Raw genomic sequence first — 12,449 nt, forward strand, 5'->3', positions numbered from 1 at the left:
AATGGGAGTGGGAGTAGAGGCCAAAGCACTAAAAATCACATCCATTGAGCAAAACTGTTCCAGATTTCTATCACCCAATAGTCATCGCTCTGTCCATAACAGCCATAGCTAATACACATAAGGGAGCAATGAAACTAGAGACACAAAAACAAGCCTGTTCCATTGTTTGTGCTTTGAGAACTCTAAATATTTGCAGAGACTCTGTATCAGCAAGAAGAACAGACAACTATGTCTCCTGTTTCTGGTAATAGGGTTAAATAATACCAAACCCCTATCTATGTATCTAAATATGGAAATGAGGCTGTAGAATAACAAATTAAATGGGAACAAAATCAGAACATGCAAGAGAGGAAAAGAGCACAGGGCCACATTTCTGAGGTCACTCAAGGTCCTTAACTCCACAAACCAAAGTTTGAGCTTGAGGCCCTACAGCAATCCACTGACCACACAAAGGCAGGCCCCTTTTTTCAATGAAATACCTCTAGCCTATGACTGTATAACATGCAGATGTGTGTGTGCTATTTTACCCCTTTCTGTTGCATGGAAATAGAGATATAATCACCCAAAAAAGTAGCACATAGGCTGACAAGGTGTGCTTGCACCATAACAAATGGCAGCAACCAGGCCACCCTGTGCAAGCAGTGATAAACTTTCCCAGCATAGTGTGAGCAGATCCAACAGCCTTGATAACAATTTAAGCCATAAAAAGATTACAACAATGCCGTATTGGTATTGGCTCCGTCATAGACATCAGTAATGGGGACACTGATAGCTATGGCCCATACCACAAAAGCAATTTCAAACGTGCACGTGCACTGACACATGCATGCGCATCAGCAGACAGAACTTAACCACACGGCAACAGTGTGGGTTGTCAAGCATCTGTAACACCAACATTAGTGGAAAGACAACAGTAGTGGGTGACATGAGACACACGTGTTAAGGTGTCCATGAACAAAACAGTTAATCTATAATATAATAACTCAGAATTATTAGCTGTATAAAGAGCATTCAGTTCCATTTATAAAGGCACAAAGTGGTACTGTCTTTTTGGGACGACACTTCTGTTTTACTGTGACTGTGACTAAAGGTCTCAGCCTACGTCTTGTGGAGACGACGTTCGCCTGGCTTCAGAGAACGATATGATGTAACTGCAGTGAAAACTAATAACCGCAGATGTTGCGTAGAGGCTTCATTCGCCATGTTGCGCACATGGCAGCTGGGCGAACTCTGACAGACACTATGCGACAAAGCCTGACACCTCCTGACAAATATGTACAACTCTGAGAAGCTTTGCTTTGGAAGAAGTATGCTGTGCGCTTAAGACAAGCTATGGAATACGGTCCTGGCACATCTGGTCAGTCCGTGATCCATTTAATGAGGTCAGTATCAGTGCAAATACCAATCCAGTTTATGGGATCTCTACATGGTGGTGGTGGTGATGATGATAGTGTTATGCCTGGCCCTACCTACCCATATGCTCTGTGGTCCATGCAGCATTCTCCCAAAATGTTTGAGGTATATTTTTTTAACATGAACACAATGAAGCTTCCAAAAGGCCACATATTTCACTTCCATTACACAGCAGTGTTTTGCTATTGCTCGAGGTGGAAAGAATGTATCTCCAAATTAAATTGGGAATCTAACTTTGATTCATTCATTATACAATTATCAGGGGAAAATATATGATAGCATCAAGAAAATCATTGGTAAAATGAGCTCCTAAAGGCCCGAGGTTGCTTGGCTTATGTGGTGCCTCAGCTGTAAATGATTTGGGGAAACAAAATGGTTGCGAGTTGACCAGGAGCAAGTTCCAGCTGGAGCGGAACAGTTGCAACTACTTAACTGCAATCACAAACTACATAATTACATGCACACTTGGTCTTGCGTATATATGTGTATACGTTTACCTTGATGGTTACGCTGCGTCCGGGGCTGTTGTCGTGCATGAAGACTCGTAGCATGTGTGGGATTAGCTGGGGTAAGTACAGCTTGAACTCTCCTCCCAGAGCAACAACTATCTGTTCGATGAGCAGGATGATGGTGTTCTGCATTGGGTTGTTTGGGGTCCAATACTCCTGCAGGTACGACAATAAATGAGGAAAAAGAATCAGGACTATGGCTGCACAATAAGAGTGGATGATAATGTAAATTACTGCCTGCATACATTTCAGGAGAACAATATCATTATGATCACCCTAGTGTTTGCATTTTCCCTGATGGCAATAACATGACTATATAAAACGTATCACTTAACATTCGTCCATAATTTTCTACTTTGTTTGGTTGGAAACTAAATGTTGCCAAACTGGCCCACTGGCAGCCTTCTTTGAACAAGCTCTTCCATTTCACTCCACGCTGGAGAGTAGATCTCATGTAACAGGGTCTTTTTTGTTTTGCATGTGCACCAGCTTCCTCTGTCTGAAAGTCTACACAATAATGTGGTGCTGTTGTCATAGTCTAGAATTAAGTGTAGTCTTTTCTACTGTATACATGTGAGTTAATGCATGAAAAAATGTTTAAATAACATTAAAACAAAACAAAAAAAAAACACATAGTACATAAAAGAGAATAAAAGAATACAAATGTCATAATACTGACACAGTGTTATTTGATAGTATCAAATATCGGTCCAAGGCACAGTATGGACAAAATACCATTAACGTAACTATATTGTTACACAGTGGCTCTAAAAAGAAGTTGAAAACTAACTATTTAATGACTAGTAAACTTTCATGATGCTCTTTAGCTTTTACAAAGTATAACACTGTGCTTTCTCTCTGAAACAAAAATCATAAAGAAAAACTGCAATCAAACTGCTGCAAAACAGAAACAAAGTCTGGGGCTGGTTATAACACTTGCAGAATGTGGCTTGGTGTTGTCATGTTGAAATAAGCATGGACATTCCAGAAAGAGATGTCATCTAAAAGGCAGCATGTGTCAGCATCAATGGTGCCTTCATAGATGTGCAGGTTATTTACATTTACAGCATTTAGCAGACGCTCTTCTCCAGAGCGCCTTACAAGAAGTGCTTTGTCTGTCTAGAGAAAGTATCTTTGCTAGTTACCAACAGGTTAGAGAGAAAAACAGTCCTGAGCTCAGATACTGCTAGAAACAAAGTCACTGTAGATACAGAGAGAGAAGGAGCAGAGTTGAGCACAGAACTCTGTGCCATGCAATGCAATACAATACAGTAAACTACAATACAATACAGTAAACTACAATACACAGTGCAATATAATGAAATATGATGTACCAGTGGAGCACAATATATTGCAAAAGGTTATCCACTAATCCCCCTGCACCGAAACCATGACAACACTCATATACATACACACACACACACACACACACACACACGTGTATCGACTGTTCTGGCAACAGGATGAATTATGTCCACTGCAAATTTTGATCTGTCCATCCCTTTAAGTAATCAGGATTCTTATCGCAGACATCAAACACTTTGTGATTGATTATAGGGCTCATTTGCATAGTGCAGTCTTCTGCTAAATCAGTATTGTTTTACAAACGTACTGATACATAAAGATATTGTGCTCAACTAATTAAGACACATCAAGCATTACTCAGTCATGACTGATTTGGCTTTTCCTGTCCATCATCCAGAAATCCATCATCTTTCCATTTCTTGGGCAGCACTGTATGTGAAACAGGGCAGATGTCACCTGAAAAGTGTTTTTCCCCTATAATGAGGTGTATATGTGACCCACATTCGGGATCCAAATGGACAATGGGGATTTAGGAGCTGTGAGAAGAGTACGTCCAAATGTCCTCTGAACAAGGTCACTACCTCATTCTGAAAGACGAAGCAAGAGCAGGCGCAGACCAGAATAAGTGGGTCATACTGTACTGTACATAGTGGCTGCACAGGATGACGTCCAACACATAAAGCAAGCAGCATACGCCAGTCATGCCGGCCACGCAAGAAAGGAGATTTATCCCCCTTTATTTTCAATACTGCTGTAAAAGCTGAAGAACCAAATCACCATACTGAAAAAGCAATGAGCAGATGAGGAGAGTGGAAACAGTTACTCAGGCACTTCATAAAACTGTTGATATTTTCTTAGGGTCACTATTGGCCATTAGAAGGAGGGCTTAGGGGTCCCTTCTGCCCACTCTGAGACTGCTCAGGGCTGCAGGTCTAGAGCAGCTAGAAAATTTTACGCACAACCTGCAATGGCCATTCTGGCTCACTACATCTGGATTTGTTAACAGGAGAGGTAAACACAAAAGAAACCATCCACTGTTTTTCATGCTCTAGATGGGACTAACATGCCTTGATTGTTCATCTTCACCATAATAAATCATCATGGTAGTATTGAGGTGCTAAGTGACAGATTGGAGTAGACTATAAAACTCAACTAGACAGAAAGAAATGCCATTTTTCATAGCCCTCTCTGCAAGGAATGCTCAGTGAAAATGGATACTTCATTTGGGGCCAGAAGGTTCAGTTTGAAAAACTGTGGACTACACAGACCATTAGAGCTGGGCAGATGTATAGTGTAAAAGGAGATGGGTCACGATTTGCACGAAGGGGGAGGGTCACTTACTCGGATCAGAGTGAAAATGTCGTCCATGTATGGTCGAATGTGGATCTTGACGAAACAGACCACCATTCCCATTTGCTGGAACAGAAACTAAGAAAGGAAAGAAAAAAGACAGAACAGGTGTAACCAAAGCCCTGATTGTTAGCAAGTCAGTCAGGGTTCATGAAACTCAATCTGACTGATCAGTCCAGCTCAGTTCCAATCACGATTTCAGACATTTTGACCATTTTTCTCTCCCTGTCCTCAAAAGCTAATGATGCACGGTAACAGAACACCAAGAAAACTTTGGCTGAGCTTCATGGAGATCACTTGACAAAAGTGAAAGCACAGAACTAAATGAAAGGTCGTACCTGCAACAAGGCTTAACAAATGAGATAACCAAATTATCGCTTTAAGACTTCTCATAACTACATAGCCTCACTGAAATTGTTGCAAATATCTTTACCTGTTTTTCCACAGTCCCTTTCTTGCTGTTAATTCATTTAAGGGTTCATTTTTATCAGACAACACATGAAACACTACCCATAAAAGCGAACAAAGCATGTCACATGGCTAAAAACGGCAGCAGTAGCCATCTTAGAGAATGATCTGGCGGAGAATCGAATACACATCGTTTTCCCATTCACCCCAGTAGTAAATAAGCCAAAATATTCGGTGGACAAATTTTGCTTCTTTAGTTTTAAACTGGAGCTATGAGGCTAATGTTGCTAACACTGGAAGTCTGGATTCTGCAGCTGGATTCAGAAATACCTGTTGTCGAAAACAGCTGACTGCAGCGTTCAGCTACATGGTGAAGTCATACTGTAGCGCAAACTACAAACACAAATGTTTGTGATCTTAATGAAGACCAGGACGTGCTATGAATGGATTCAGAGCAACTTTGGGGATGTAATTATAAAATAAAATAAAATTAAATAAATAAATAAATAAAAAGATTTGGGTGACTATTGACTTTTGACTACTGACTGAGCCCTGGTTAACAATGTTTGTCTTGTAGCTCCAGTTTTAAGTTCAGTTCAAAATCTGCTACCGTATATGTCCTGGCTGGTTGATGACTGCAAGCGTGTAATGATTTAGCCATGCAGTTTGGATAGCAGCCTAAGCTTCACCTCAAAACTAAAAAAAGCGATCTTCGGTCACCAAACTCCATTTGGCGTGATGGGTGAAATTACATTTTAACCAAACCTTTAATAGACTCTCAAGCTTAGAGAAAGGCTTACCTCTCTTATGCTGGCATCACACACTCGGATGACATTGAGGAAGGTGGGCATGACCTGGGGCAAGAACTGGACACACTTGAGACCCAGAGACTTGAAGATGAAGGTGACAGCCTGCACCACCATAGTGTGGTGATTAGAGAGTGAGGGGTCACGCAGGATACGCATCAGTGTCACTATGGCAACTGCTGGGTAGAACTCGTCCAGAGGCAGGTTGCCCATGTTCACAAGCATCTCACTGGTGCTGTAGTCAGCTGGAGAGAGAAGCACATACAAAAGTAATTAAGAGCTGCTTATAAAATCTTAAATTTAAAATTTCTGTGAAGACAGAAAGAAGACGTTAAGATTTAGCAAAAGCCAGTTCCGTTCTCAAGGGCTGAAGAAATGGCTTAGTGCTCCCCCTGTTGAGAATGATGCTAGACAATCAAGGGTATGCATATACAGACCTGGGCAGCCAGAACTATACTGCAAATCCATTTAATAACTGTCCACAAATATGTTACGTCTCCAGTTCCTAGCTACTGTGAGATGCAGGAATTACAGGAATGCAGGAGAATTGCAGGAGTTAAAACAAGTGATAGTATGTAAAATGGTTAATTGCTGAGAAATTTACACACTCATATTTTCTTCTCAGTGGTACTGTTAGGAACCAGGGGCCCCAGTTTCTACACACAAATAAATCCATTTGTTTTACTAACCAAAACCACCAGTGAACTAAAACATGTTTTCTTAGCTTTTATATGTAATGTTAATTAACTAAATTAATAATAATAATAAAAAAATAAAATAGTGTTAAATATGAAAACGTAATTTATTTATTATTTTTTTTGTGGGGGGGTACTATTTTTCCTTACACCGCCTTATTTTCCTTATTTTTCCTCCACCATGAATTGATTAAAAAGTCTAAGGCCAAAAACGTAACACGGAAAACTACTGTAAAAAAACGTCTCAGGCATCAGGCAGCACATCTGTAACCGTTGTGTTTGTGTAATTGTGTCATTTTCTGTGATGGAGCTTTTGAAGGCACTGAACGCTTTAAACGTCTGCTTTCTAATCCCGCCACTGTGAATAATTATGACTCAGTAAGTCTCTCTTGAATGGAGCGTCCACATCAAACAAGTCTGAATGGCTTCGCTTACATCTTAATCTAAATATTCAGAAATTTTGAAGGGCAAAGAGAGTGAGAGAGATTTCCCTGTCAATGTGAAAGGTAAAGCATGGCTGTCTTAACATATAGTGACATTTAGACAGCTCTTTTCTTCTGCTTTGTCTCTTCCTCACCCCCTTTATTTCTTTTACAGCACAAAGTCAAACAAAACAGCTGGATCGACTTTTAAAAACCAACCCCATGAGCATATATCTGCCAAGCATACTTTATCTCACGACAATATGGGTAATGCTCAGTGTCAGCAAGGCACTACTACTAGAAACTCTTCTAAAGGACTTTCTAGTCCGTTTACATGTTAATTAGATTTTTTTTAAATAAAAGACTTTGATATACTATGTAAATATTACTAAGATTTCAAAAGACAAAGTTCACTCCCCAGTCCATTTATGGAAACCAAGCTGCAAGAACAGCCTGTTTTGGATTGACTGTTTCTGTGATGTCACATAAAAACTTTTCTGGACAACAGACAACAACTGCGTGGATTTATGTAACAGTTGTAGCTCATTTTTAGTAAGTGATTTCAAATAGTCTTGGTCCTGTGGTCTATGACTTAAGCCCCATTCAGTCAGGATTAAAGTCAGTTGGGGCCCTGAGGTAATTTCCTTTTTTTACATAGGTTTCTCTTTGATTTCTTTTTCCCAGTTAAGATCAGCCATGTCAGTGTTTTTACTCCTTCCTCCCCTGAGAAAATTACAGGCTGGATTATCTTCCATTTTCACCAAACTCAGGGGTGCTCTGATCATTCCAGTACAGTCTCGATACACATATCTGTGACTTTCTAGGCAGATGTTGCCTCACATTGGAAAGAAAACAATTTCTGACCATTGCTACATGCCGTATTTAGTCTTCTAGCACGTGTATCCACATTAAACACTTTGGGAAACAAGAGCTGCTTTGGAAGAGTCTCTCAACCACTTTTTCGGTCTGGGTGGTAGAACTTCGTCTCCATCCGCTCTAATTTGGGAGAGCATTAGCATGAGGAGAAAGAAAGCAAAGTCAATATGAGGATATTGAACTCGCAACCCTCTGCTTGCTGGCTTACTCCTTCTGCTTTTAGGCTACCGTCCACCTAAAAATGGGTGTCTGTTATGTCAGCTACAGGTGTTAAGCACTTACATTCACATGTGCACTATAATCATCAATTTTTAGTTATCTGGAACTACTGACCACAATCAAATAACCATGTAGCACTCAAACATCAGTATCTGGAGAACATACCCATGAGAAACGTACTTATCCTGTGGTATTTTTATGGCAATTTGGACACGAAAGGTATATTAATGATTTTTTAAAAAAGATGTTCCCTTGATTTACTCATCCAATCCAAAAAGGACTTTCCTGTTATCTATAAAAACAAAGAAAGCTACGGACACATTTTGGCTTCAAACTACACTATATGGACAAAAGTATGTGGACATCTCTTAATTATTGAGTTGAGATGTTTTAATCACACCCATTGCTAACAAGTGTTTAAAATCAAGCACCTGGCCATATGCAAATGTTGACAGTTGAACAGGGCATACTGAAGAGCTCAGTGACTTTATGACAGTGGCACTGTTATAAGATGTGACCTGTCACAAGTCAGTTCATGAAATTTCTGCCCTGCTAGATCTGCCCCTGTCAATTGTAAGTGCTATTGCATGCTTCCATGTTACACTACTATACTGTAATTACATGCTTACAACTTTGTGGTAAAGCCACAAAATGAGGCTGCTACATGCTAAAATTGGCTTCCATCTGTTGTATCACCCACCACACAGTTCCAAACTGTCCTGAGTTTGGAAGATAAGAGGAAAACACTACCTCCTGGAATGCATAATGCCAACACTAAAGTTTGCTGGCAGATGAATAATGGTCTGGGGTTGTTCATGAAGGTTTGGGCACAACCCCTTTGTTCCAGTGAAGGGTAACATTATAGCACAGCATGCTACAGCACACAAAGACATTTCAGACAATTATATGCTTCCAACTTTGTGGCAACAGTTTGGGGAAGGCCTTTCTTGTTCCAGCATAACTGTGCCCCTGTGCACAAAGTGAGGCCCATAAAGACATGGTTTGATGACTTTGGTGTGATGGAACTCCAGTGGCCTGCAGAGAGCCCTGACCTCAACCTCATCAAACACCCTTGAGATCGTCTGTGAGCGAGGCCTCCTCCTCCAACATCAGTGCCTGACCTTACAAATGCTCTTTTTATAGCCACAAAAAAGGGGGGCGGGGGGTGGGGGCAATTCTACGTTCATGCCCATAGCTTTGGAATAGGATGCCCAACAAGCTTGTCTATGTGCTGGTTTTCATACATTGTAGCTGCTATCTCCGTTTTATCGATGTAAATTTGATCTATGTAAAGATAACACTATGCCATGCGGTGTCAGATACTGTGAAAGCTGGTCATTAGTGTCCATTGCTAACTACATTACCCTTGTTCCTCCAGCACAAAACCTAAAAAACAAATATTCTAGACATATGTCTTGGACAACTGGCTGCATTCGTAGAAAACTGTAAACTGTGTAAAGATTTTTTGGCAAAGTTCTGTATTACTGAATAGGTAAAGAAGCTACCTGATGAATCTGAAGTAAACCATTAATTTCTCCACTGTCTCACCATTCATTTAAAATTACTCCTCTTGGAACAATGGAGCTTTCAGCTGAATGGCTTGCAAGTGACTTCTCACCTAAAAGGAGCCAACATCAGGCAAAGCAATAACCAAAATCCTGCACATCATTATCTTCATCTTAGGCAGCTATAAATCCATGCTGAACATAAAGGATCTGTGAGTTCTGTGAAAGAGCTTACAACTGCACTTCTGCAACAGAAGCTTCCAAAATCACAACTGCTCTTGTGTGGAGGAGACTTGATGCTAAGGAGGAGAAACTGTGGGTTTTTTTTTTTATTATTTTTAAACCATGTGAGAGGGCAGACTGAGTGGTCTGTGGGTGAATGCTTCCTTTAGTCATAAAAACGTCAGATCGGCCCCACATGCACAGTAAACAAGCCAGTGTGTGTGTCTTGAGCATTTAGGGGCTGTTTTTCATAAGCTTCTATGACTTCATCGCATCATCTGTTTCCCATACACAACACCAGGTCCCCTTGAGATCCGCTAGAGTGTTTGATGTTTCTGTAATGGGTGTTGTGTCTGGCGTTGGTAGAGCTAATAAGAATTAAAATAAAGGTTTGCAGGTCCTCAGTTTCACTGTGTTAAAAATATTAGACACCAGGGTGCCAAGAACAAGGGAAGAAAGGGCTAGAGGGAGTGGGAGTGGATGTTTAGAGGTGTGGAGGGCCTGCAAGAGTCTGTGAGATGCAAAATGCAAACCAGAGAAAGAGACTTTGAATCAATAATCCAAAACAAAAGATCAAAAATTACAGTTTGTAAGCCACAGGCAGTTAGGGGTGGGAGGTACACCACCATAAAAATGAATACTAGTATGATTTTTAAGTAACAGAACACAAGATGCAGTGTGTTATCACTAATAACATCACAGATGTGATGGTATTAGTGATAACACATGATCTTGAGTGTCGTAAACAACCCGGAATTAGCCAGAAATGAACTGGATACCATTCACCTAACGTGTAGTCTCATCTTCAGAGTCTGACCAAATCGCTAGATCAATATTAATGCTGTTTTGTTCCAGCCAGTCTGTAAAGGATCTTATAGCCCATTTTGCTTGGCAAATGGTTTCGGTAGCTAGTCGACTGAAAAGCTGCTCAGTGGTAATGACAATTTGGGAATTTAGTGTAGTCTCATCGTCAGTGTCTGACCAAACCGGCTGTCGGTCAAATCTGATCTTAAAAGCATCAATTTTCTGTTTGTGCGCAAAGTAAGAAGTAAAAACGTCTTTTAAATTCAACAAAACATCCCAGACAAAACTGAACCTCTGAGTGGCGCTTGCAGATGCACCTTTGCGAAGACTGGACATCGAACATGTCTTGGAGAAACTGAGTGAATTAGATTTGTTGCTGAATTATGTCTTTAAGTTCATCTGTGTTTTGTATACATTGGTGGCTCATCCAGGCATCTCAGAGTCACGGGCATCAGCTCACAAAGTAAATAAAAGCAGGCAGATGCTGACAAATGCATATCACCACCTTGGTTAGGGAAAGTTTATTTACTTGTTTTGACATAAATCTCTTCTCTAAAAAAAGCCTTGATGATTTGCAGTCTCGAAACAGATGACAGTCTGAAGCCTCTCTTGGGGAACAACCATAGCTATTTATCACAGGGGTAAAAGAATAGTGGTTAAAAACCAACATAACCACTTATCAGCTGCATGTAATGAATGTAATCAATCAGCCATCATCACCTCCCAGCGGTAAACCAGGCTTGGCTCACACCAACTCTTACTCCCTATGACCTTTCATTGAAATGAAAAGGCTGCACAGCTAATGTTTACTCTTTCTCCAGCAGAAGAAAAAGCCTTGAAGTGGTGCTCCAGGCAGACTCAGACAGAGCTGCCCCAGACACTGCCCCTTCACTGTAACCCCATCCCTCTGTGGGGGGAGATATCCCCAGCTTCCTGCCATTGGGCTTTTCATGCAGCCCCACTGCTAAAACCATTACTCCTCTCCTGACTCCGAAACGAGGCAGGACAAAGGATTTGGAGACCTGAGCTGCCCAGGACAATCTCTTCAGGTGTCCGCTGACACCCAGGCTGGGGAATCTCCAAGTCACGATCCTCAGCAGATGAACTGCACACATAATTTAATTTACTCCACCAAAGTAGGACATTACTGCAATTTTTCCCCACATATCTACAATCATACGGCACAATACGACTTTTTAAAAAGGTCTAGACAAAACAGCTGCAACAACCTACAATCCGGATCAGGTCAATTCCAGCAGAATATGCTGGATCAGATATTAGAGGAATCCAAAAACAAACCTGGCCTAATTCTACAAGTGGGTGATATGGCCAAAATATCACTACATTTAGAGACATTTCATGATAGACATCACAATATTTGACACACAGGTGCCATACTTCAAAACAGCCATCAAAAACTATTTTCGATATACAAAGAAAAACATACTATTTATGATTACAAAGTTTAACAATAATAATATATCTTATTGCACACCTCTATCCAATTCTGTAATAAATCTAGCCTGAAATAGCACAACACCAGTAGTCCACAAAAACATCAGCAGCCAAATGAGAACAATAACCTAATAAGCAGTTAGCTAAATATTATACAAAAATTACAGTATTTTTTTTTAGGGCTGGCCTGAAAAGCATTATACAGGCTTTGAATACTCGTTGGTATTTCCAAACAAGTACTTGATTAGTTGTTTGTTAGAAGCGGTAATTAAAAACAGTAAACAAACACCACTGTAAATATTTAATATAGTAACATTTACAGTGCACAATAAAATATCATTTGAGTATATCTGCACTTCATAATAGATCCAGTATGTAGCAACACGGTATTAACAGTCCAGTTGAAGCCCAGCTGCATATGCAGTGTACGATGAAACAACAGAAACCATGACTGCAGCCC

The 12,449-nt window shown here is 40.4% G+C and overlaps 1 protein-coding gene across 1 annotated transcript in view; it reads right to left on the minus strand.

Annotated features, from left to right (window-relative positions):
• The window catches only part of mtor (mechanistic target of rapamycin kinase), a 155,625-nt gene that overhangs the window by 121,389 nt on the left and 21,787 nt on the right, over positions 1 to 12,449 (minus strand). The window contains exons 19-21 of the mRNA XM_017705759.1: positions 5,786 to 6,036; positions 4,569 to 4,655; positions 1,911 to 2,078 (exon numbers count right to left, since the gene is read on the minus strand). Coding sequence (XP_017561248.1) covers positions 1,911 to 2,078; positions 4,569 to 4,655; positions 5,786 to 6,036 — 506 coding nt within the window. The remainder of the gene's footprint in view (positions 1 to 1,910; positions 2,079 to 4,568; positions 4,656 to 5,785; positions 6,037 to 12,449) is intronic.

The sequence above is a fragment of the Pygocentrus nattereri genome, chromosome 29, assembly GCF_015220715.1.
Source record: "Pygocentrus nattereri isolate fPygNat1 chromosome 29, fPygNat1.pri, whole genome shotgun sequence".
NCBI classification, from domain to species: Eukaryota; Metazoa; Chordata; class Actinopteri; order Characiformes; family Serrasalmidae; genus Pygocentrus; species Pygocentrus nattereri.